This window comes from Platalea leucorodia, assembly GCF_965183815.1.
Source record: "Platalea leucorodia genome assembly, chromosome: 15".
Classification (NCBI taxonomy): Eukaryota; Metazoa; Chordata; class Aves; order Pelecaniformes; family Threskiornithidae; genus Platalea; species Platalea leucorodia.
In genome coordinates this window covers 12,923,200-12,949,066 of record NC_138837.1, presented here as the reverse complement: position 1 = coordinate 12,949,066, position 25,867 = coordinate 12,923,200, and the positions used below count along the sequence as shown (strand labels likewise).

The following is a 25,867-nucleotide window of genomic DNA, read 5'->3' as shown; positions in this document are numbered from 1 at the left end:
GGGACAGGAGGCATGAGGAGAGGCTGGGAGCCCTCGCTTTTCCTCTGACGTGATACAGGCCGCTCACAGAAATACTGGCGTGAAAGAAACATAAATGGAAACACACACGTGGGAGGTCATCGGGAAAAACCGCTCAATGAGAACTGGCAGCAGGGCCTGTGTGCTCGCCTCAGTGGAGCTCGGGAAGGTGCAGCTCCCATCCGGCTCGGAGAGCCGTGCTCCGGTACGGCCGCGGCACCGGCCACGCAGCAGACCCCGCGCCTGAACGAGAGGAGGACGCACCAGACACCATTGCTCCTCCCGCCAGGGGGGCGAGCACAGCAAAGGAAAACCCCAAACCGCTGCTGACTCCCGGAGAAGAGCTGTCTAACGGCATTGTCACCTGCTAGTGAGAGCTCCGGAGACATGTCTGACAGCTGGCATCCCTCACCCTCGGCATCACACACACACGGTCCTGGGCAGGCAACGGGGGAACCTGAGAGCAGACACCTGAAATCTGTCAGAGGATGTGTGCGAGAAAAGCAACTTAAGCGGTTGTGTACATAAACTCTTCCACAAGATCTGGCACTGAATTTTGGTACTCAGCAGGATCCACTTGTCCCACACAATTCCTTCCCTCACCTGCTTCTCCTCCACAGAGCCCCAGCCCTTTGTCACTCCCCGTGCAAATAGCTCTCTGCATCTCGGCTGGGGCGGAGGAGGGACGTTATCCGCGGGTGCAGAGGAGCAGGGAAGCGCGCTGTTCAGTGAAACACACATTCAGAGCCCCAGCATGGCTGGGGTTGTGTAATAACCCTTGCTTCTGTATCAGGTTCGTAGTCCAACAGGAGCAAGCAAGCGTTGAAGCAGCCATAGACGACTGCTGAAATGCTGGTACTGAATTCACCTTCAGCTGTGCCTAACTATTCAGTTCACATGCATCATTTGAGCCCTTAAATTTGGAATCCACCTCGCACTAGATTTCCAGATAAAACTGGAAATTGGGTATTTTTGTGAGCATTTCATGGTTAAAAAAACTAAGCAAGCAAACAATTCTGGCAGATATGAACACTCCACATAAACAAGCGGAGGAAGCCTGAGCATGCATTCATTTTTAGTATTTATCTTCCTGTCCCAGGAAACGACTGATTCATGTAGCTTAAAAACACGTTAAAAATCCCAGCAGCCTTCATATGGGTGCCAAGAGAGAGCGGTGGGGTGAAAGAAGTAAGGAAGACTATCTGCTGCTGGCCTTTGCTGGGTTCAGCACTAAACCCCCAAAAGAGAGGACAGTCTGTCATTTGTGAAAAATTACTAACTTCCCCCAAGTTCCACCGCTTCTATAAATAGAGCCCTGTTTAAAAAGTTGCTTGGCTTCCCATTGCCAGGCAAAGTTGCACCACAGTGAGTGCTCATTACCTACACAACAGCTGTGACAGCCTGACTCAGATCCACACCACTCAAATCTGCTTTAAATAAAAGAAAAACACACACCACCCACAATTAAACTCCCTCCCCTTGGTAAACTGAGTTGAAAAGCTTGAAAAAAAAAATAAACAGGATTGCAGGCAAGAACAGTCTCTTCTGTTTTCTGAGGAAAAAATACATCCCACGATGTCACAGCCCTTCAGGAATTGCCCTCAGCTGAGTTCCACGCCCCCTGCACATGGGAAGCGTGGGCACTGCTGCCTCCAGCCACGCCACCAGCGACACCGTCTCAGTGTCCTGCAGCTGTGGTGACAACAGCCATGACGCGTAGGGACAAAGACAACAAGTGTATTTTCCTCATGGACAAGAAACACAGACAGACCCATGGAAATCACAGTAACATCTTTATTATAAAAATTCTTAGGTGTCCAAATGTTTCTGGAGTACTACAGGGCCTCCCTTTGTTTCAGGTACTTTTTTCATTTCATAATGCACACTAGAATTACTTTGTTACATACAGGACAGATTTTTTATTTTTTTTTAAGTTCTCTCAAAATTCTTCCTATGTTCCCATTTAAAATGTGAGGAGTCGTAGGAAAAAAACCCCAACAGAGAAAGCCTTCAGCATTCTAATTCAGCTTCTCCTTGAAAACAACCTCTAAAAACGATTTCAGCAGCACAGCGTACGCATGATTAAAGCACACGGAAACTGAAGTTTCAAAAGAGAAAGCACTTTAGAAAGAGCAAAAGAAATATCCTTCCTTTATATCGCAGTGCAATTTAAAACGAGCGTGTGCCTGAATCGACAAGCAATACTCACAAAGGTACAACACAGTTTGTTCTCAGATACAAAACTTGACTGACAGGAATGGAATGACCCATAGAAATGCTGTGAAAAAAAATTACAGAACTGAGTGTCAAGGACAAACGCTTAATTTATACTAAAAATGGGAATTACTGGCTGCACATGCAAAATGAGGTAATCGGAACTGTCACTAGCTGGTTTGCATGTGCAAAAGGCTCATTACTTACGTGCGCACAGAGTGAGTTTATACCTGAAAACGCTGCCATTGACACTGAGATGCTTTCTTTGGAAAATGGGAGCCTGCTTACAAACTGTATTTACTCTCAAAGCCATTTTTATACCTCCCCAGCATTCTGAATACAGCTTCATGTCAGGAATTACAGCCAGCCACGGAAGTTATTTAAAAGATTTATGCTTAATAAAATAGCATCAGCAATTCCTCAGAAGCAGATGTATGAAATAACAACGCTCCAGATGAGGCATCTTCCTCACCACCTCCCTTCACACCCGATTCAGGGGAAAAGCCTAGAGTGCTCCTCCAGCAGCGGCCACCCAGCACCTGAAGCATCCTCATGAAGGGTGAGACGACTTTGGCGTGCTCAGCACAGGCTCCGCAGCAGGCAGCTGCCCGCCCGGCACGAGCTTGAACCCCACGATCCTGCGGCCAGGGCTAAATTCACATGCTACATATGTTCTGGCAATTAATGTCCTGAATTAGCTGACACTTATCTTTACATTATGGTTAGAAATATATTTAAAAGGAAGGCATCTAAAGAATTATTTCATAAGTGAAAGTGCTGGAAAACTACCTGGCCAGAAACTGTAGAAGCAGAGGCTGGTGTTTTACTGTGTACACTGGTTAAGCTGGGATTAAATCTTTTTTTGGTTTTGGTTAAGCATTAAATTCTACCATCAGAATTTGTTCCTCTTATTATTTTTAGGTACTTTAAAAGAGTCCCCTTTGAGGCATATGGTATACGTATAACAGAAAAATGAAAAGGAAAAGAAATGTTTGTTACAGACAGGAAGAGCAGAGGGTTGTTGTGAAAAAATTTCTCATCATCTTTCTCTTTTTTTGAATTTAAAAAAAGAGGTCACTACAGCTGTAAGGAGCAGTCAGTCTAAACTGCGTATTTCCTTCTGTTTTCTTGGAACAGCACCAGCGAGCCCAGATATGCAAACTCCTCTGTTCTGCTCTGGAGTCAAACCTCGAGCAACGCTTACGCACAGCGGCATCTCTCCCTACAGCAGCCTCCGCCATATGATCTGCTTAGAGGACGCAATTGCTGAATTGGACCTTCAAACCAGCACAGGATTAGGGAAAAGACAGATCAAACTGATTCTTCGGCTGTGCACACAATTTAAAAACAAAACAAAAAAACCCAAAACCCAACCCCACCAGCACAAACAAGACACCTAACAAGGCACTGCAGAGATTTAATCTTCTTGAATGCAAAGCTGATTTATTAGGCCCTGACTGGCTCTTTTACATATTTGTATGCACAGCAAATAAGAAATATAAAATGTTTGGTACCCGGAAGGTATTAATCTTCATTCACATCCAAGTCTACAAAACAGACTGAGGTAAAAGGCGTAGCCTTCAAAGTTACCAAACAGAACAGGTGAGCACGCACGTGTGTGTAAACACAACTGCTGCAAGGATTTGGCATCGATCCGATACTGCAAAGCAATTTTTTTTTTATAATGCACTTCATACTGACATTTGAGTAATGTCAGTTCTTACAATGGATCTGACAGACACCTGATTTGAGGGGGAAAGGCCTCCCTCCTCTTCAAGAATTTCCTAGCATTTCCCCTTTGTTTTCATCGAGTACAAAGGGAGAAGGGAAGTCTTTGTTCTTCATGTACGCCTCCAGACCCTGAGAACGTGTGAAAACAGTACCGTTAGGTCGTAAATGCACCAGACTGGTTACCTGCACTGCTTTTAAGCCTATGTAATGTCCTCAAAGAACGACTGACTACCCAAAGTTAAACGGTCACGAGAAGGACAGACAACAGCAACAGTTTCCCCAGTGACAGAGACTGAGAGCGTTTCAGCCCCAAGCCTGGGGTTCATGAAGGAGAGGCACCGATGAACCATAAAACAACGGACCTCAGAAACCAGCTTCTCGGGGAGGGACAGGCATGGGAAGGTGTGTCCTTAACTCACATTAGAATAATCCTAGCAAAGACAAGTCAAATTAAATTGCCTTGTTTTCATTTTGTTCTTACAGCGCATCGATTGCGATGAGCTCGCTACCTGCACGCGGAAACCTAGCAAAGATGTAAAGTTCTATGAATGCCCTTCCCTGCAGTGTCCACGTATCCTCCTGCAATCCACTATTTCTCACCCCGTCTGTCCTCTTCTCACTACTAAATGGAAGCAGCTTTCCCAGGACCAGTTATTTTCAGAGGAACAAACTTGAGAAATCTGTTCTAAGACGTGGTTTCTCTAAAGCCAATGCATGTATTGCACTTCTCGTTCAGTATTCACTCACTGCGAGAGGGGGGCACAACTTAGCACACAGCCAAACACAGTGACCCCATGCATTTTGTAATTCGAATATTCTGCACTTGTCATTCAGAAGATCTCAAAGTATTTGTGAGTCTTCATGAAACTGTGCAGCCTCACTGCAAATCTCATTTTACAGATGGCTAAAACTGAGAGTGAACAAACTGCTGAAGAGTAAACCATAGTGGAACCACGAAGCTAACAGAGAGCCCAAGTCCTAGTTCCCTTGATCTTACCACTTCTCAGCAAGCCCAGGCTAAAGAAATCCCCTCTGTTTGGAAGGAAATCAGATGCATACCTGCACACTCTTAAAAATACCTCCATAGATAGTTATTCTCACCTCTCCAAAGTAAGACACTAACGGAGAAATCTCACACACAGCCGGAGGATCTTCAGTTCCTGAGAGACTGGAGAAGAGAACACAGGATTAACTTCTCGCTATGCTTAAAAAACAGTGCATCTGTGAAAGATCATCAAGAACAGGATATCCAGAAGGATAAGACATTTGTTATATTCACATGCACCAGGCATTATTCAAACACAAAGCATGAAAATAAAACGGAATTAGCAGGTCCCAAATATCTCTCATCGAAACAAGAACATTGCTTTTACAGAGGTGCTTTTCAAGTAAAATTAACAGCTCATGGGTTTATTAAACTATGAGCTGATGAAGTAATAGCCCCACGGAGTAAAAGCAGCTTCCCATTCACGGTGATGCAGCAAGTATCTGCATTGGTAACGCTGTAATAGCGGTGCCTCGGGCCCACCTGAGAATCTTGCTGGGCTTTAAGCACTGCAGCCACATTCACAAGAACCGGTGAGGACTACAAATTACAATTCCTTGGGCTGGCTAAATCCAGAAGGATGGAAAAGGTTGCCCTTGGGTAAGGAGTTGCTACAGGAGGAGTCAACTCACAACCGCAAGGGCAGGAATCTCTGCCAGAGACAAAGCCCAGAGCGCTGGGGCTGACTGTCTAGAGCTCCCACAGCACTGACGGAGCAGAAGCTGTAACAGACATCGCTCTGCACGTTCAGAAAAGACTGGCTGAACGAAAACCCCGCTGAGTCACCCCGTGATCCTAACTAATGCCCAGGTTTGTCCAGCACAGTACAGGCCGTTGGCACAGCTGGGCAGCCACAGGCAGAGAAGCTGCGGAGAAGGTCACAGAGGTTTGTACCTGAGTTTCTCCGGTATCCTGCAACCATTTTCATCCAGAAATCTGGCCCCAGCCTTGAGGGCCCAACGGTAATGCTGGGCCAGGAGGGCTTGCCGAGCGGTGGCAGGAGTGTCTTTGTCAGCTGTGTCTGCATTTTTTAGTGGCGAGAACTCTTCTTCTCTCAAAACTTCAAATGCCACAAAATTCCTACCAGCAAAGGGGAGAAAACAGTGATAATGAAAAACAAAGCTAGCCGTCAGTCCTGTTGATGCAACAACTTTCATGCGAAAAGGCTCATATATATTTTAGGGAGCAGTGAGGTATGCAGCCTGGGGCAGTCAAGATAAGGAAAGCCCACCTCCCATCTGAAGAGCAACGAAGTACCAGGGCTGCACAATGGAAAAACACAACAAGCCCGGTCTCTGTGGGAACATAACAGCAGCATCATGACCCTCCAGAGCTGTGCACAGGTGAGAGGAAAAGGAAAGGATCCCACAGAAACCTCTCCAGGCACTAGGAGGCTCGTGGACAAAAAGTCTCAACTAAGAGCAGGGCAGAATGGCGAGAGCAGCGATGCCTGAAGCTCAGACACAGCGCCGAGCTGCGCGGCTCGCTCCAGAGCGCCGCACCCCTGCTCCAAGAAATGGCTGCTTCGCTTGGGAGTCTGTAAGCAAGGATCAGCTGAGGACAGCAGTTCCCAGGAATGAACAAGCAACACGGGAGGATTCACAGTTGAATGTTAAGTACAGCTGTTTACCAGAAATGGGAATGCAAATTAAAAAATCCCACAGAAACCTCTGCGCGTTTCGGCATTTCACGTGTGAAGAGCAGCTGCCGAGCTGGTTTTGCATTATTAAAAAAGCACAAGGAATCGCTGCTTGCAAATGAGTCCTTTCAAAGCTCAGAACTCGGCACTGTTTCCATCACACTGGTTTTGCCTTTGCTATGATACTTCTTTACTGAACGCACGTCAGGAAACAGAGACTGGTTCAAACCTAAAGCAAATCTAAAAAGAAAAATATATCCCCAAACAAAGATAATTCAGGTTGTCTGAGGTCTCTTCTTGCTATTTATTTAAGCCTAAACCAGAATCTTTACTGCTGAATTCGAGACCTTGGAAAATAGGTTTTATAAGACCACTTATGTTAAATTCCTAAATTATTAAAATCCCACATTCCCTAAATACAGAGTACCCCTGACTGCGCTAACGCTACGGCACAGCGCTCTCAGCTATGTTTTAAAGCTTGGCAAGTCAACACTGCCAGTTCCCACAGCAACAGTAACTTGGCCCCGCGGTGCTTAAGCGACCTGTTTTCCGCGCACGGAGGCTGTGAGCCGAGCCCTGGCGTAGCACGCCCCAAAAACGTAACCAGAGCTGCAGTTGCCATGGAAGCCACAATCCTGAAAGACCCAATTTTAGCAAGTCTGAATACTCCAACATGGGCTCGTGTCCTGGTTTCAGCTGGGATAGAGTTAATTTTCGTCTTGGTAGCCGGTATGGGGCTGTGTTTTGGGTTTAGGATGAGAACAATGTCGATGATACACTGATGCTTTGGTTCTTGCTGAGTAGTGCTAAGCTGTTGCTAAATAGGTGCTAAGTGGCGCTCACACTGGTCAAGGACTTTTCAGCTTCCCCTGCTCTGCCGGGTGCACAAGAAGCTGGGAGGGGGCACAGCCAGGGGGAGTGCTGACCCAGACTGGCCCAAGGGCTATTCCATACCCTATGACATCATGCTCAGTATATAAGCTGGGGGAAGAAGAAGGAAGGCGGTGGGCGGCGGGGGATAGATAGATAGATAGATAGATAGATAGATAGATAGATAGATAGATAGATAGATATTGGGTGTGATGGCGTTTGTCTTCCCGAGTAACCGTTACGTGTGATGGAGCCCTGCTTTCCTGGAGATGGCTGAACACCTGCCTGCCGATGGGAAGTAGTGAATGAATTCCTTGTTTTGTTTTGTTTGCGTGCACGGTTTTTGCTTTGCCTATTTAACTGTTCTAATTTATTTTACTTCAATTATTAAACTGTTCTTATCTCAACCCACGAGTTTTCTCCCTTTTACCCTTCTGATTCTCTCCCCCATCCCACTGGTGGGGAGTGAGCGAGCGGCTGCGTGGTGCTTAGTTGCTGGCTGGGGTTAAACCACGACAGCTCGTATTAAACGTTGGCTTTGCGCTCAATTTCCTTTTTTTTTCTTTCTTTCACAGGGCTGGCAGAGGCCGGGCCAGCCAACACATCCTCAGTGGAACGAACAGTTCTGGGAGCACGGTCGGAGCAAGCCCAGCTGCCGCCGAGCGCCCTGTGACCGCACCTCTCGGAGCCTGCGGCGTTACTGTTGTGTTGGAGCTTGGTGTAGATCCAACAGCCTTTCTAACAAGCCACCCACAAAGCACACACTCCCTGGCAAGGCCTGTTACAACCTACAGTCATTCAAACAAACATTGAGAAAAGGAGGAAAAAAATAAAATTGTGTCTGCCACTAACTTAGAGAACTGGAACACATCAAACACAAACTTCTCCAGCTTTATCCCGTTTGGTTTTAGCGGTTTTACCAGATTTCCCTCCTCGTCAATGTAGGGCACCTTCTTTATGGCTACGTGATGCCTCAGCTGCGGCTCATATTTCCTGCAAAAGGAGAATAAACAAGTTCATTTACTTCATGCCCACTTAGGAAAAAAAAAAAAAGCAGTAGACTTCTGGGAAGCAGATGGCTTAATACTGCTGTGGGTCATCTCTCAGCTGCTGTGGGTGTTGCTCTCTCCGAGTTGATCCAAGTCACATCCAGGAAACGCTTCCCTGCGCGGAGCAGCCCGGCCAGCAGCACTCCCCGTACCAGTGGGATGTGACAGGGTAAAGCAAGAGGAGATGGAGGGCCTAGCATCGAGCTGAAATTGCAGGCAGAGATAAAAAAAAGGTAATGCAAATTGTTATCTGACTGGGATGACAACGGAGCAGAGCGGATGCCTCACACAAGGGTGGATCAAGCTCTTCGGGAAGGTTGTACGGCTGCTCACTGAATGTCCAGCATCACATCCCCGTCTCCCAACACCAAGATGCAGAGGCCTCCCCAAGCTTCACCCTCTCCCCCAACCTCTGTTGTCCCAAGGGATGCCATGGGTGACATTCCCATTGAAAATCTCAGTCTGGGGCTGCATCACCGACCACGCTGCAGCCCACGTGGCTGCTCACCCTTGCAGGCCCAGGAAGGTCATGCACTGGTGTATCTGCGTCAATATATCTACAGCAAAGCATGCAACCTCGGCATTGGGTAAGGCCTGAAGAGCACGCTGGGGCTGTTCGAAAGGGGACACAGCTGTCTTCAACTCTTTGGAGGAGAGAGGGGGTGAAGAGCACAGGAGGAGGTGCCCATAACTGAAATTACAGAGCGGGAAATGGGAACACCCACTCTTGGGGGCATTTCTGGGCTGCACAGCTGCCTAGCAGGTCTGCTGGAACTTACTGGGCCACCATCTCCAGGAACTCCACTGTGAAGAAATGGTTGCAGATGTTGCCAGTGCTGTACATCAGTCCCCCATCGGGGCCTTGCTGCTGCGCAGTCTCCAGGCTGATCTCGCTGTACTCCACCACCTGGTAGACGCCATCCACACAGCACACCACCCCAACGGGCTCTGTGGGGTAGGCCTTCTCCACCACCTGCAGCCACAGGACAGAGGGCTATGACAAGGAGGAATAAAATCCCAGCGCTATTCCAACTCCCGCGTACGACCGATCCTACACGCTGATCCCCCAGCATGGGCAGGGCAGTGCTGGGTGTACGGAGCAGCCTGGAGGCACATTTTGCCCAACAACTGGGCATCAAACCCAGTACCGGACCACTTAATTCCACAGCTGCTCAGAAGACAAACCAGCTAAAAGAAATGGGCGTACTGTGGGGCACTTTTCTTATCAAGGACTGTGACCTGGCATGAAATGAAAAATCTTTGCAGCCATGAGAGTTCAGCTTCCTGTTTGCATGAACACTGTTAATGATTAAAGTAAAACAAATCTCTCCTCAGGCACTTGCTGCTTTAGGGTGACACAACCAGGCCAGTTTGGCTTTCCCCACCTCCACGGTGGGGTGTAAGGAATGCCTCCATTAGACTTAAAGGTGCATTTATAAAACACAGCCCAGTCCAATACAGCTTCTAGATAGCCCGAGTGCCTCTGTGGAAAGGGCAGGGCATAAAGGGGCAGCAATTCCAGTTTGTAGCTCCCTGTGCAGTTACAGTCCCTGCTCTAATGGAAGTTTATTTTCCACAGCTTGCTTGGAGCAAGCGCTGTTGGACGGAGGTCTGAGCACCCCAGTTCATCTAAGCTCACCCTAGCCAGCGGCTTCCAAGCATAATCAGAGCGTAACTCCCCACGGGGGAATGGCCCAGCGCTAGCACCGCCTCACCTTTGCACCGCAATCCGCCCCTTTGGAAACACAGAAGCCTATGAAGACTGGATCTGCCATTTTCACAAGGATATTGTCCACACAGTATACATGGACATACTGGATTCCACGCTGCTTCATGTCATCCAAGATCTTATTATCCACCAAAGCACGGTATAAGCCACCATTGCCATCTATAATGCAAGAGAAAGGAGAAAGCCCTGGTTAATTAATGCCCTTGTGCGTTTTTTGTGGCTAACAGAGCAAAAGCTGAAAGTCCTGAACACACTTTTTTTAACAGCAGAGCAGGGAATGCTTTCTAGCCAAGAGACAGCACTACCAGATTTTATTTCCAGCTCTGCCACGCCGTTCAGGCAAGCCCGTTCCCCTCCGCACCCCAGCTCCGTCACCTGCAGAGGGGGACCGTGGGGACCAGCCCCACAGAGAGGCATTACGAGACTTGATGAAGCCTTGTAAGATCCTCAGAGGGAAAACAGTAAAGGGCAAAACATTATGCAGAGGGTGGGAAAAGCCTGTTACATTTCTTCTCTTCCAGTGCAGAGCAAAAGGACATTTAAAACTCAGCCTGGAGAAAAAGACTAAAATAAATCTTATTCTCTGTTTATCTTCCCCCCACAACTTCCCAATGCCTTTTTAAAGGCTTGAACTGCAGCTGCGCAAGAGACACCTGCACGTTTGTTCATGACAGATCACCCTTTCACAGTTCCTCCTCTGATACCCCTGTCAGCTCAGGAAAACCCCCTGTGGCCGCAGAACCGCACCACTGCAACGTGGCCCCGAGCAGGCTGCCCTCACCGAGTCTCTTACCATGTCCAGGTTAAGAGAAGAGGAAAACTTTACTAGGTGAGACACTGCAATCATTTTGGAAAGAGCTAATCTTCTTGCTGCTTTTTTACCCATTTCCAGCTATCAGCCCTGATTGGGAGCCCGGCTCCCAACAGCTTCACCCCTGGGAGGCAGCACCCCAGGGACCTCACGCACAGCCCTGCCGACACACGTCGTTCCTAACCTGCAGCTGCCCCACTCCTAATCCTGCCAGTACTCCCAGGCTTTGATAGAACCCATGTGCCACGGGCAAATCTCCAGCAAGAACTGATCAGAGATTGCCACACTCTTGATTACCAGCCTGAAACATCTAACTGAACCCTCCCACGCTAATCAGAAGCATCAACATTGACCTCCAAAGACTGCTCTGTGCACCAAGGCTGGCTGGTGGCTAGTGGCAATTATCAACACGTACTACATTACTGCACCACGTAAGGGTGAAGAGCGGGGTACCTGGAGCCATAGCAATTTTCCCCTTCTCCTCCAAGATGGCTTTCCCATCAAAGGTGACAGCGGGCAGCATCCTCTGTTCAAACATGACCACATTGGATCTATCCATGTTGAAGTAGTCATGTTCTACAAAGAACTCCTCTGTCGGCCCCAGCGTGAACTCACTTGTCATGATGTACCTGGGCAGGAATGGGCACAGAGCAATGAGCAAGAAAAGCACAAGCAAAAGACAAAACTAGAAATGGAACACAAAAGGGAGGAAAGCCAAGAGCGTTAAAATGAGAGACACCACGCCATCCTGTGGTACACACTCTTCCCAAACCCTGGCTCAGGCCAGGCGCTGATTTCACAAAGGTATCTCTTCATAGTCGAATGAAGAACACTTAGCAGAAACCATTCCCAGAAGCGTGACGCAGCGCCTGCCTCTCTCTCGCCCACCACATCCCATAGGGAATTCCTATTTTGCACCTTGCACAGAGCTAGTCGCTTGTGAAGCCTGGAGGCTTTCGAAAGATAGGAGCAGCCAGGAGAGATGGTGCCAGCTGTAAACAACGACAGCAGGAGGTGGCCTGAAGATGGAGCATGACAAGCAATTACCACCGCAAGGGGAAGAGGTTTTTTGCTGTGGCAGAAAATGCGGGCAAGGGGAGGCAGAGGCTCTTGGACGGTGAGCTCTAGGCAATCTCTCCCTCCATGCAGGAACCTGAGAAAGCGCAGCGCAAATGGATGAAACCTCTTGTGAAGGATCTGAAACAGGCACCGAAAAGTGCTGTTTCTAGGGTTGTCAGGGGCTGTGCTTGACAAAGACAGCACGGTACAGCAGCTCGGGCAGTGGTCAGCAATTCAAGGCAGGGTCTGCAGACACGGACCTGCCACTTCCCACCCCTGCACACCCTCCTCCAGCTGCTGGCACCACAAATCCTGCCGACAAAAGGCTCTCCCCTGACGTGTCTCTGAACGGCACCCAGCAAAGTGCCTCTAGAAGACAACGCAGGCAAGACTGCAACACAAAGCCCGCTGCCTGGTCTGTGGCTCCGGGTCACCTACCAGGGGACGGCACACTTGCAGTGGTGTCTCTGGCCAGCGAGCTGCTCCACTTTGCGGATTCTTTCTGCTTGGATCTGATACAAGGTCTTGCCACTGGGCAACCCCACGTTGTACATGCCCTTAGGATAGCTCACTCCTAGGCGCGTTCCTTGTCCTCCAGCCAGGAGCAGCACCGCCACCTTGTTCTGAGAGATCTGATGCAAGCCTGAACAGGAGAAAGAAGCCCAAGGGAATATAAGAATCACAAAAGCAGTCAACACCCCATGCTCTTCTCCTGAGCCTTTCTGCAGAGCTCAGGCAGCAGCCAGAAGCTGCCATCTCGATGCCCACTGCCGGCAGCTCAGAGAGAAATACGCTGCTGCACACAATACTAAAAAAATCCTTTCACCTCTTTGCTGCAACAGGCTCCTCACCTGAAGCAGCGGACGGAGTAACAACAGCAAACGGCCAGGAGTTGCAGCTTGGGAGGTTCAAACTGGATGTTAGGATAAAAACGCTTTACTAGGAAGGTGGTGCAGCACTGGAAAAGATATCCAGAGAGGTGGGGGATGTCCTTCCCTTGAGGTTTTCCAGGCTTGCTTTGATAAAGCCATAGCTGACCTGACCTAGGGCTGGGTACGGTCCTGTTCCAAACAGGGGTTGGACTAGAGGCCTCCAGAGGTCCCTTATCACCAACATTTCTACATCCCAAAGCAGCGAAGTCTTGTCTTCTTCAGCAAAGCACAGGCATTTCTGGAACCTGCTTTAATCAACTACCCATACTCGGGCTCCAGCTTCTGTTTGGCTGCAGTCAGGACTAACAACACAGCCAAGCCTGCAGAAGCCACAGCTCCCACAATCCAATTAAAAACAATATAATTTATCCTGACAAACCAGCAAAGTCCAGGTGTTGGGGAAGAATCAGACCACATAATAAACACCCAGCTCATTCGGTGTCTTTGATCCCTGCCTTCTTTCAAGCCAGCATCACAGTAACAACTGACAACCATGAGAAACGATTTTCCTTAGGGAACGCTTTGCATCCCTCCAGGAACGCGGTGAGCTCTGGGACTGCCCAGGTCAAAAGCCACAGCTCTGCTGCTGTACGGAAGCCATCAGAGCCTTTTGCAACCTAACACAAGGAGCCTGCCGCAGACGTCCCAGCCTGCCGCTGCGCCCTGCGCTCCGGGGCAGCCCGCGCGTCGCCCCAGCCTCCGCAGGGGAGACAAACACCGCATCTGGGACTGAAAAAATCCTGACTTGGACTGAAAGACACATGGACCCAAGATATTGAATTAGAAGAAAAACAGGATTGTTTTTATGCTCATTTTAAAATAACTGGCTGTATAAATGAGCAATAGAGGGAAAATATCAATTGCTGCTGTAACAACCTTGCTTGGTTTTAATTCTGTTCAAAAATCTAGCTTTCAGCAATAAAACCAGACAGAAGTCATCCATGACATTGTGGTAATACTACTGATCTCCCCATGCTTAGAAGTTTCAGTCCCAGCACAGCAGTCTTCTGCCTAAATATTCCCTTTCCGAAAAGGCTGGCAATGCCCGCTCCGGTGCACTGAAGGAAGCCAGTTACGCAGCCCTGCCATCGCTTTGCTGTGGAGCGAGCCTTCGAGCTCCCAGGGCCACAGGAGCGTTGGTTGGAAGCCACCTCTGGAGACCTGCAGTCCACCCTCCCGCTCCAAGGGGGATCAGGAGAGCTCTCTAAAGGGAAATCTGGGCTGAAGGTGGAAGTCTTGGGATTTCAAAGTTTCAGGAGGTCCTTGGATAGAGGGGGAAGCTTGAATGGGTTTAAACTTAAAATTCAAAAGCCACGAATAACAGCACTGGGTGAGCTGTACAGCAAGACATGTAGCTATACAAGAGCAAAGCCTGATGCAAACCAAATAAGCATAATTTTATGCAACAAACCACAAGCAATTAATGGCTCCTTTGCATTGCAAAAGACTTAAAGCACAGAGCAGGGGGTCTAAGGTATCAGATACGGCACCGTTACTTGCTCCGCTCCTCGGCATGTGGTTTGCTGCCGCGTGCTTGGCAGGCTGTTTGCCAGCGCACGGCACCGTTGTGGCGGAAGGGAAGGAGCCGAGCGAAGGGCCGCAGGAGCACGGCTCCAGGCCTCCCAGCGCCCCGGCTCGGGTGGGGGCTGTCCCCTCACTGGGACCCGGCACAGAGGCAGCAATCTCGCGGAGGAGGGAAGTGCGCGGCAAGACCTGCGCTTTGCTCGCTGCAGCCACAGCCCTGGGGAACACAAACCTGGTGAAACCTTCTTTCCTGCTAGCCCACTCTCCCTTCCCTTCTCTCTCCTCCCCACACAGACACGGAGATTCAGCAAACCGACAGCCAGCTCAGCACCAGGCTAGCCAGGGGTGCTGAGCTCCCAGCCGGCCCTTGAATCCACATCCCCGCCAGGACCAGCCCCACCATCACCTCTGCTTGTGTCCATGCCCTGGAGCAACAGCCGCGGGACGGAGCGGGGAGGAATTACAGGCCAGTGGAGGGGTCAGCAGCGACGAAAAAATTACCAGTGGGGAGAGGAAGGGAAAGTGATTGCAGTTAGAAACCAAAGCCAAACTCTTCAGTTGGGGTCACTCTGTTGTATCAGCCCCCCCCGTCCTGGAACAGGGCAGGGAGAAGACAGTCATGGCTGTAGCTGAAGCAGCGAGTGCTACCACGAGTGAGGATGTGGTTGCACAGATCCTGCCCATTCCCTTCACTTGCTTTATCCCAGGAAAAGGAATAACAACTGTCATGGTCCTGCTGAACTCAACCAACGCGGGGAGCTGCTTCACTGCTCTGCAAGGAAACGCCTCTCACTTGCCCCTGAGCAAGCTTAATCTTGGCCTCTCCACAGTAATGATAAGCCTCTCATAAAGCAAGATAAACAGCCGTGTCTGAGCAAAGAAAAGCCCTTGGCCATGAACGCTGGTGAGGGTGTACTTGCTGTCATTCCCACGGCCAAGGACCACGCTGGATGAGTCACTCTCAGTGATTCCCAACCACATTTAAAAGACACAGGCCCGGAGACCTGGTGATGGGAATGGCTCTGAACGTCACCATGCCACAGCCACCCAGGGCTGAACGAGTCCCGCCAGACCAGGACCGCCACGTGCAGCTGTGCAGGGCCAGCAAGCCCAGTGAGCACATCCTACTGGGCAGAGGAGCTAAGACAGATACACAGCTCCATCCAGTTGTTTCTGGCTACTTGCTCCTCAGGATGCAAGCAAATACCCGGCTCGTTCACAGCTGCACCAGTTGTGTCACACCAGTGCCCCACAGCAGCAGTTAGGAGGGTCACGAGGGCAGCACCGTGAAAGGAAACACACTCCAGCATCAAGAAGACCAGCAGTCCCCCAAGAAATCAAACCTGCAGCTCTCTAAAGATCTGAACGGCCTTGGACTGAAGTGGCAGGCTAAGGCACGTGGCTTGTACACTCAACGTACCCAACCTACTCAGGACCGCTCCAGGTAGGGACGCTGCGTGGACAACACCAACCAGGCAGAGTGAGGCACTGCGTCAGGGTGCAGCTGCAGCACCTTCATCGCCTACCTCCACCAACAGCCTCCATCGACACGGCACTGCTCCGGGCTGCAAAGCCCAGTACTCATTAGTGCTCAGCCTTACCTAAGCCCAGCCTTACTGCAGGGCTGGGCAGGTAGCGCTTCTCCACTTGGCCTCGCGTGTGTGAGCGGGGCAGCACCAGAGCAGTGCTGTGCCAGGCTGGTGGGCTCCTTCCACTAAACCTGACCCAGAACGTCCCAGTGGAAAAAGAAAAATTAAGGGAGGAAAGAATTTATGAAGGGGAAAAAAAGAAAAAAGATCTAAAACAATTCCCCTGTGGGACACTTCCAGACGGTTCTGTTTCAAACAGGCAAAGATAACATTTAAAAAAACCCTAAATAATCTAGAATTGAAACTGCTCGAGCTGAAGTATTGCACATTGACTCAAAACAAGGCTGCATGAGGTCCAAACTCAGCGTTTGCTGGTCGCAGTTGCTGCGGCACGAGGGGTGCTGCTTTGGGGTGCAACTGAGATTCAGCCACCAGTGGATCAAGCCAGGCGCTTGCCCCGCTCCATCCCCCACTCATGCCAACATGCACCCTCTGGTCCTGATGCAACGGACCACATCCCACTCATCTATCTATCTATCACTGATTTATCAGCAGTCCTGGTCAACCGGGGAGGTCCCAGATGACTGGAAGTTAGCAAATGTAACACCCCTCTACAAGAAGGGTCGGAAGGAGGATCCGGGGGACTACAGGCCTGTCAGCCTGACCTCGGTGCCGGGGAAGGTCGTGGAGCAGGTCATCTTGAGTGCCATTACGCGGCACACGTGGAACAACCGGGGCATCAGGCCCAGCCAGCACGGGTTTATGAAAGGCAGGTCCTGTTTCACTACCCTGGTCTCCTTCTATGACAAGGTGACCCGCTTAGTGGATGAGGGGAAGGCTGTGGATGTTGTCTGCTTGGACTTTAGTAAGGCCTTTGACACTGCCTCCCACAGCATTCTCCTGGAGAAGCTGGCTGCTCATGGCTTGGATGGGTGCACTCTGCACTGGGTTAAAAACTGGCTGGACGGCCGAGCCCAGAGAGTGGTGGGGAATGGAGTCAAATCCAGTTGGCGGCCGGTCACAAGTGGTGTTCCCCAGGGCTCAGTGTTGAGGCCGGTCCTGTTCAGTATCTTCATTGATGATCTGGACGAGGGGATGGAGGGCACCCTCAGTCAGTTTGCAGAGGACACCAAGTTGGGTGGAAGTGTTGATCTGCTGGAGGGCAGGGAGGCTCTGCAGAGGGACCTGGCCAGGCTGAGTCGATGGGCCCAGGCCACTGGGTGAGGGTCAACAAGGCTCAGGGCCGGGTCCTGCACTTGGGTCACAACAACCCCAGGCACCGCTGCAGGCGTGGGGAGGAGCGGCTGGGAGCTGCCCGGTGGGAAAGGACCTGGGGGTGTTGGTCGACAGCCGGCTGAACATGAGCCAGCAGTGTGCTCAGGTGGCCAGGAAGGCCAATGGCATCCTGGCTTGTATCAGGAATAGTGTGGCCAGCAGGACCAGGGAGGTGATCATGCCCCTGTACTGGGCACTGGTGAGGCCGCCCCTCGAATCCTGTGCTCAGCGCTGGGCCCCGCACCCCAAGGCGGCCATGGAGGGGCTGGAGCGTGGCCAGAGCAGGGCAGCGAGGCTGGGGCAGGGTCTGGAGCACAAGGCTGGGGAGGAGCGGCTGGGGGAGCTGGGGGGGCTCAGCCTGGAGAAGAGGAGGCTGAGGGGAGCCCTCATCGCTCTCTGCAACTGCCTGAAAGGAGGCTGGAGCTGCGGGGGTCGGTCTCTTCTCCCCAGTAACAAGTGATGGGACGAGAGGGAACGGCCTCAAGCTGCGCCAGGGCAGGTTTGGGTTGGATATTAGGAAAAACTTCTTCACGAAAAGGGCTGTCAGGCCCTGGCCCAGGCTGCCCAGGGCAGGGGTTGAGTCTCCATCCCTGGAGGGATTTAAAAGACGGGCAGACGTGGTGCTCGAGGACATGGTTTAGTGGTGGGCTTGGCAGCGACAGGTTAACGGTTGGACTCGATGATCTTAAGGGTCTTTTCCAACCTTAACAATTCTGTAATTCTATGACTCAAGAGTGCCAGGGCTGGTGTCACCCCACTGAAACGGGGACGTCCCAGAGGAGATGGCAGTTCTCAGAAGTTTTCCACGCAGTGACAAGAGGATGGGATCTGCCCGTGGGTGATCTGGCGTCTCACACCCACTTCCCGGAGGGGCCTCTCACTGCGGGGACCAAAACCTCGACCTAAGCAGGATGAACCCACGTCCAAAGCAATACCGCTGATAACATCAACCGTGTCATTCTCTTTTTCTCTTCCCGAACCCCAGCAGACTGATGGGGCCACGTTCCCAGGAGAGGGCTGACCACGGCACACCCGAATGACCCAGGAAGGGGACTCTCCTTCCCATCATTTAGGGCATTCGCAGTATTTACGGTGCAACCCTACAACTAGCAGAGTTTTTCCAAGTTTCTGATCTTAGGTCGCCATGAGAACAAATATCCCCAAAAATCTGAGTAGGTCAGTCTGCTCTGACTTCCCAACTGTAAAACTACTAATATTCACGACTAAAGTTCATAACAAGTGACTCATCTTGCTGCACATTCCTGTGGTAAATGGAAATATTTATCCCTCTTAAAAAAACATCCACCTTATTTTCCGCAGCATATGAAATACGAACAGCTCAACCAAACAAAAAAGGGAAGACGTGTTGGCTGTTAGATACCCACCAATGCTGCAGTAAGTCTTATTCTGCATAGAAAGTAAAAAACAAAAATAGATTTTGCAGGAAGAACAGATTGATCTTGCAAGAACGGACTGAATTCTCCTGCTGAACTGGCGCATCAGCCCGATTATACCAGCCGTCAGCAAGAGAAGAATAAAGCAAAAAGATCAAAATCCTTAATTCTGCAGAGCAGCCCGATAACCCAAACAGCTCATCAAACCCTCTGATGAAATGGGAGCTGTGCTGCGGCCCAGGCCCGGGACTTAGATTTCATTAAGAAAACATTTACAGGATGTAAAAGCATCTGTGCTTGATTTATACCATCGTCCCTAAGGCTGCCTAGAAAATGTGATCGTTTGATGTTTGTGTTTAAGTTCTGACAGCAAATCTGACCAGGCTAAGTTCTATCATCTCAGAGACAATAACAATGATATATGGGCTTTTTAACTATTAAAAAATATCCTGGGTGTTCCCAAGACTAAGTTTTGAGTTGCCTAGTTCTTTCAACCATCATTTTTTTGTCACGAAAAAGGAGGAAGGAGGGGACATGGTTTCGGGTGTTCAGCCCTTGTCTGCGGAGGACGCGCTGCAGGTGGGAGCTGCCGTGAGCTCGGACGCCGGCGGACAGAGCACAGGGGAGCTCAGCGCAGGGGGGACCCCGACCCCACAGCCGAGGGCTGCACCAGCCTCGGGGATGTCGAGCAGCGGGTCGGGACTGCTCACCCTGCTCTCGTCCAGCTCAGCACCACCAGCAGCTCACTAGAAACGAGAGCCTTTCGGACCCTGCGTCCCCTCAGGGACCCTTGGTCCCTGCAAAGCCCGTGCCGATGATGCCGGCTCTGCTGGGAAACGCCGCGCAGGGGCATGGGGATGCTCCCAGGGATGAGGCCATGTCTGCAGGGACATGCGGCACGCCAGCACTGCGCGGGTTCGGCAGCACAAAGTCTCCATCCTGATTGCCCTCCTCCGGGAAATAAAACCCAGGGCTGATTCCCATCTCCAGCATTAGACTGGATCATAAAAACAAACCAAAGGGAAACAGAAGAGCCACGTCCCCCTCTCCTGGTAGAAATTAAGAAACGCTGCCTGCAGGACTGATGGGGCTCAGGGCCACCCAGACCTCAGGGCCAGGTGACTTGTGCGCAGTGCCGGCGGTCCCAAACACACCGGACCTTCTGGACTCCTGCAAGCATTGCTCGCAGCGAGCGAGGCCAGCCCCGCGCAGCTCGCCTTCCCTCCCCCGCGGCACAGGGCAGGCACGCTGGCTCCTTGCTGGCCTGGTGGGACGGGAGACAAAGGACCCCGTTCAGTAAAACTGTTCATTTAACTGTGCGGCCCTGACCTAGACCCATCTGCCTCTGAGGTTTATGGGTTCCCTCTCTCCTCACTGCGACACCCTCAAGTAAGAGGCAGCGACCCCCATCCAAGCGGGTCCCCGACCCAACCCCACCAGTTACGTCTGGGCAGTCACCGTGGTGCCGGCCAGGCGCTGACACCCTCCTCTGCTCGGCTGGAGGTGCGGGAACGGCCAGTGGAAACCCTGCTGGAGCAAGCACACGTGGCCCCTGGGTCACCAGTTTCCTCCCGCTCCCTCCATCACCGCTCAGCCCCGCCAGTGGAGTCTGACGCGGCAGAAAAGCTCCTCTGCCCTGTGACCCTCCCGCTTCTATTTTTGCTTTTGTTCGGAAATTTTCCCTCCCCTGCCCACAGATCCCCCCTCTTTGCTGGCAGGTTTGGGTCAAGGCTGTGCAGACGCTCGCCACAGTTCAGGCAAGTGTCTCTCCGACCACAGCTGTTTTTTTTCTGGCTTCCTTTTTTTATTATGATTATTTTTTAACAGTGCTGTTATATTTTATAAAGAAGGAGGGGAGACACATTTGAACCTTTGTAAATAAATGAAATAGAGCGTGCACTTCGAAAAAAGGACAGTAGGTAAGCCATAGGCACTATGGGGGGAGCGCAGCACCCCATATCCAGCCACTGCCTCCCCCATCACCCCCATCTTTCACGCGCCTGCGGGATGACCAGGGAAAGCCATCAAAAAGAAAGCCAAGCGTCTCCTGGGCTGCATCCCCCACAGCGTGGGCAGCGGGGCGAGGGAGGGGATGCTGCCCCTCTGCCCTGCTCTGGGGAGACACCCCTGGAGCCCTGTGTCCAGCTCGGGGGTCCTCAGCACGGGAAGGACATGGAGCTGTTGGAGCGGGGCTAGAGGAGGCCACGAAGATGCTCAGAGGCTGGAGCACCTCTGCTGTGAGGACAGGCTGAGAGCTGGGGGTGTTCAGCCTGGAGAGGAGAAGGCTGCGGGGAGACCTGATTGCGGCCTTTCAGTGCTTAAAGGGGGCTGATAAGAAAGATGGGGACAGACTTTTTAGCAGGGCCTGTAGCAACAGGACAAGGGGTGATGGTTTTAAACTAAAGGAGGGGAGATTTAGACTAAACACAAGGAAAAACTTTTTCACAATGAGGGTGGTGAAACACTGGAAGGGGTTGCCCAGAGAGGTGGGAGATGCCCCATCCCTGGAAACATTCAAGGCCAGGCTGGACGGGGCTCTGAGCAACCTGATCTGGTTGAAGCTGTCCCTGCCCATCGCAGGGGGGCTGGACTGGATGGCCTTGAAAGGTCTCTTCCATCCCAAAGCATTCTGTGATTCTATGACCAACATCAACCAGGCTCCAAAAAACACGGATGCTGGGTTTTCCTGGGCTTCTTCCACACTACCCATCCGCTCTGCTCCCAGATCCCGTCTCCCTCCTGCGCTGCGTGTGGCATAGCCTGGATGGGGCTCCACGCTAGCACGAGACCTCCCTTCGCATCCGTAAGTGGTCTGGGAGACCCCCAGGCCCCCACACAGCTCCCTGCCTCAGCAGCAGCGCAAGCCCTCTGCTCCCACCCTGCCCAGCGGCTTCACCCGCGGGGCACGGCCTTATCCCGTTATCCCTGCCGACCTCACGCTCTCCAGCCTCAGCCACTGTGTGCAGCAGCTAAGAGTGAAAACTCAACCTCTCGGCCCCGAAGCGCCTCCGCGCCCCCGCCGTGCCACAGGCGTCGGGCTGCCTGCGCTCAGGGCCCGGTGGCACGGCCGCAACCCCAGCTCTCTGCCCACCCTGCCTGCCCCGCTGCCACCCCAGCTCCTGCTCGCCTGACACCAAGCCCCCCCAAAACCCGGTCCCGCTGTGCGGGCTACTGGAAGCCCCCCCAAAGGTGCCACTGCAGGACACGGCTCCGCCCCGGGGCCCCACCGGGAGCAGCCCCGCTCCCCGCACCGGCCGAGGGGCTGGATGCGCCCCCGGGCACCCGGCAGCGGGGCGGGGGCCGGGCCCAGGCCCGCTCCGAGCCAGCCCCGGCGGCCTTCTGGGACGAGCCTCGGCGGTCCCGGCACCGAGGGGCGGGAGGGCCGCGCTGGGCACCCCGCCGGCAGCGCCGGCACCGAGGCCCCCGCGCCCCCCGCCCCAGCCGCCCTCCGGAGCCCCGGCCCCCCGCCCCCGGACGGGACGGGACGGGCGACCCGGCGCCCCGCTCACCTTCCGCCTCCCAGCGCTGCAGCGCGGCGGGGCCGCTGCGGCGGGCGCTGCCCAGCAGCCGGGCGGGGAGCGGCTCCATCCGGCCGTCCAGGCGCTCCGGCGGCCCCCGCTGCCGGGCCCCGGCCGCCGCCGCCAGCCGGCAGTGCTCGCCCAGGCCCGGCGGCAGCGCCGCCAGCAGCGCCCCGCGCTCCGCCGGGCCCAGCTCGGCCCAGAAGCGGAGCAGGTGGCCCTGCCCGCACCGCGCCAGCCGCGCCCGCACCTCCTCGGGCGGCCCCATGGCGCCGCAGGCCCCGGCTCCGCACGGCGGCACCGGGCGGGAACGGGCGGGGCGGGGCATCCACGTCACGGCCCCGCCCCCCGGAGCCACCGCCCCGCCCCTCGCCGGTGCGGAGCCGGTCGCCGGTCGCCGGTTGCGGGCTGCAGCGGGCCTCGGCTTGGCCGCGCGGGCCCCCCTCCCTCTCTCCCTCCCTCCCTCCCCGGGCCCCCGCCGTCCTCCGCCGCCGCGGGGCCCGGCCGCTGCCCTCGGCCCGCGCAGCGCTTCCCCGGGGCCGCCTTCACGGCCGGGCCGCGCTCCTGCACCGGCGTCCGGGTGCCGGCTGGGACGGCGTCGATTTTCCTCCCAGCAGCTGGTGCTGCGCTGGGCTTTGGGTGCAGGATGAGAACAGCGGGATAAGACAGCGGTGGTGCAGCTGTTGCTGAGCAGTGCTTACACTGGCCAAGGGCTTCTCAGCTTGCCCTGCCCGTCAGCGAGGAGCTGGGAGGGGGCACGGCCAGGCCAGCTGGCCCAGGCTGGCCACACGGCTATTCCATACTATCATGCCCAGAACAGAAACTAGGGGAGCTGGCTGGGGGTCAGCGATCGCTTCTCAGGGACAGGCTGGGCACCGGTGAGCGGGTGGTGAGCAATTGCATTGTGCATCACTTGTTTTGTATATTCTTTTATCATTATTATTATTATTACTACTATTATTATTATTTCTTCCACTGCTGTCCTGTTAAACTGTCTTTATCTCAGCCCGCGGGTTTTACTTTTTCTTTCTGATTCTCTCCCCCCCCCCCGCTGGTGGGCAAGTGGCCCTGTGGTGCTCAGTGGCCGGCTGGGGTTAAACCACCACCCGTGGGCTGCGCCAGCTACTGCCAGGTGTTGGCTGGCCCCTGGGGTGTATCCGATGGGGACCCCAGGGCTGCTGGGACCTTTGTACCCAGGAAAGTCTCACGCCTCTTCTTGCACCCGCGTTTGCAAATGTACTGAAAAGCTCTTGGGTTTCCCTCAGCGCAGCAGGCAGCCGGGTGGATCCCCCCCCCCCCAGCTGTGATGGCCACAGCAGGGCCAGGCCTCCCGGCTCGCAAGCCCAGCTCCCCATCAGGGACGCAGCAGCGGCAGCAGTGAAACGGCTGGACACAAAATCCCAGGGGCCAAGGCTGGGCCGGTCACGAGGCAGCAGAAGGCGCACGGCGAGGCAGCCGCATCTGCACCCGTGCTGGGGCCGCAGGCTGCCGAGAGGGGGGGCAGCGCCGTGGCCTACGCTCCTGCCCTCGAGCCCCTGGTGTAGTCAGCGCGCTCTCGCCGCTGAGCCGCCCGGCACCGACTCCCTGTCCCACCATCGGGCTGTCTCCGTGCCATCCCGCCCACAGTTGGAGCCCGGCTGGGCAGAAGGAGATGAGAAGACAGACAGACGGACGGACGGCTGCTCAGACACAGCCACCTCCCTGCGTGCAACTGCAGTCGGGGAGCTGGACCCCATCCGGATGCGACAATCGGGTCAGGAAGAATCCCTGACAGTTGTCAAAGCTTCTGTTTCCCGCTCTGGTTCCTCTTTCACGGGGCTCAGCGCCGCTCCGGCGTGGGCAGGGGGTTTCAAACACTCCTCGCTCTGCTCCCGTTCGCACAAAAGCCCTCCCTGCTGTGGCCGTGGCCCCTGCCTGCCCAGCGGGCGTGGGTCCCTCCCGCACGCAGCGCCTGTGTAACCATCAGGCCTTATTCATCAGAAAAGGCTCTGTCAGTTCCAGCTTACAAATCCAGCCCTGCCTTTTCCTGCAGAAATATTCCTACAGCCCTTGCTGCTGTGCTTTGAAGGAACCCCAGCACATAGCCATGGCATCCCACATAGCCGTGGGATCTCGTAGCCATGGGATCTTGTAGCCATGGCATCCCACATAGCTGTGGGATCTCGTAGCCATGGGGTCTTGTAGCCATGGCATCTCATAGCCGTGGGATCTCGGCTCTCCTCGAAGAACCACCGCGAATCGTGCTGCTGCCGGTGAACGTGCTCCCACCCCCCAAATCCAGCCATCCACCAGAACAGGTCTGTCCTGCTGCACAGAGTCCCCAGGGCCGATCGCACCAGTGCGGGTAGAAATTTCCTTCTGTAAAGCAATAAGAACGAGGGCAGGTTGGGTCGGATACAGCGGGCAGGACAGCCTGCGAGCAGGAGGGAGGTACGCTCGGGCCAGAGGAAACACAAACGTGCTGGTGGAACAGAAAATCCATCATGAATAAAGCTCCAGCACCCCGAAAGCAGACAGACAGACAGCAAACACTGCTCCATCAGGGTAAGATATGCTACCAGGAGACGGGTAGAGCTTCTCGTTTTTAGGGCCCTGCTTCAGGCTTCAGTATACAAACATCCACCAATATATCCCCAAAGAAACGCGGCCATATGGTCGTTCCCTGACCAAGATGAAAGGCTGGGCAGTTTCTGGCCGCGGCGTGACCGGTACTGCCCGCGTAGCTGCTCCTGTGATAGCCCGTCACAGCGGCAGCAGCAGAGTGGCATTTATAACAGGACAGAGCAATTGCTAGATGGATTCTAATCGGAGGCCTTGCAGCGTCTATCGCGCTTGGATTTAAGACCCAAGTGATTCCTTATTGTGCTGAGACCCCATCAGCTGGAGGGGTGGGAGGGTGAGGCTGGGCATGACTGACTGCTGCTTCCTACCGACACAAAGTCTTGCTCTGCGGCCCCAGGCACGTTGCAGAGCGAGGAAATAAAACCACCCGCCCCGGACAGCTTATTTTAGCTTCCCGCCCGCCGCCCCTCTCCCAGCACTCGTGACAGCCTGCGAGCTGCCAGCAGCCGCCAGGCTTCCTGCTTGCCCGCCCTCCGGGGGGAAAACAGTCTGGAGGAAAGAAAAGGAATGTTGTGGGAAGCGCCTGGCCCCCTCCAAAGCAAACAGAGCGTGTCCTCAAGAGGCCCCGTAAGCGACAAGATGGAAAACACCATGCATCTCAGAACTGGGAAGATCAAACAAGGCAGCCCTCCCCCAAGGCAAAATCCGCTGCGTCGCCCCAACCACACTCCCCTCACCATTTTTAGCCTCTGCCCAGAGGTTTCCTGGGGATGGGCGCGTTTCTGGGTCGACACTTTGGTACCCCGCTGGAAGTGATCCCCTCCACCCCCTCAGCTTCGGGGTGAAAGAAGGGGTTAACACCAGTTGTGCCTAATGAATCGGACAGTAACACCAGAACTTGGCATTGG

The 25,867-nt window shown here is 53.5% G+C and overlaps 1 protein-coding gene across 1 annotated transcript; it reads right to left on the bottom strand.

Annotated features, from left to right (window-relative positions):
* Positions 1–1,859: 1,859 nt before the first annotated feature.
* On the bottom strand, positions 1,860–22,665 carry UAP1L1 (UDP-N-acetylglucosamine pyrophosphorylase 1 like 1; the record flags this gene model as incomplete). The annotated part of the gene is made up of 9 exons (XM_082327363.1): positions 1,860–4,092; positions 5,065–5,131; positions 5,903–6,088; positions 8,370–8,510; positions 9,346–9,539; positions 10,282–10,454; positions 11,560–11,735; positions 12,604–12,808; positions 22,389–22,665. The coding sequence occupies 9 exons, from the start codon at positions 22,663–22,665 to the stop codon at positions 4,006–4,008; spliced, it is 1,506 nt and encodes a 501-aa protein (XP_082183489.1). The 3' UTR covers positions 1,860–4,005.
* Between the last annotated feature and the right edge of the window lie 3,202 nt (positions 22,666–25,867).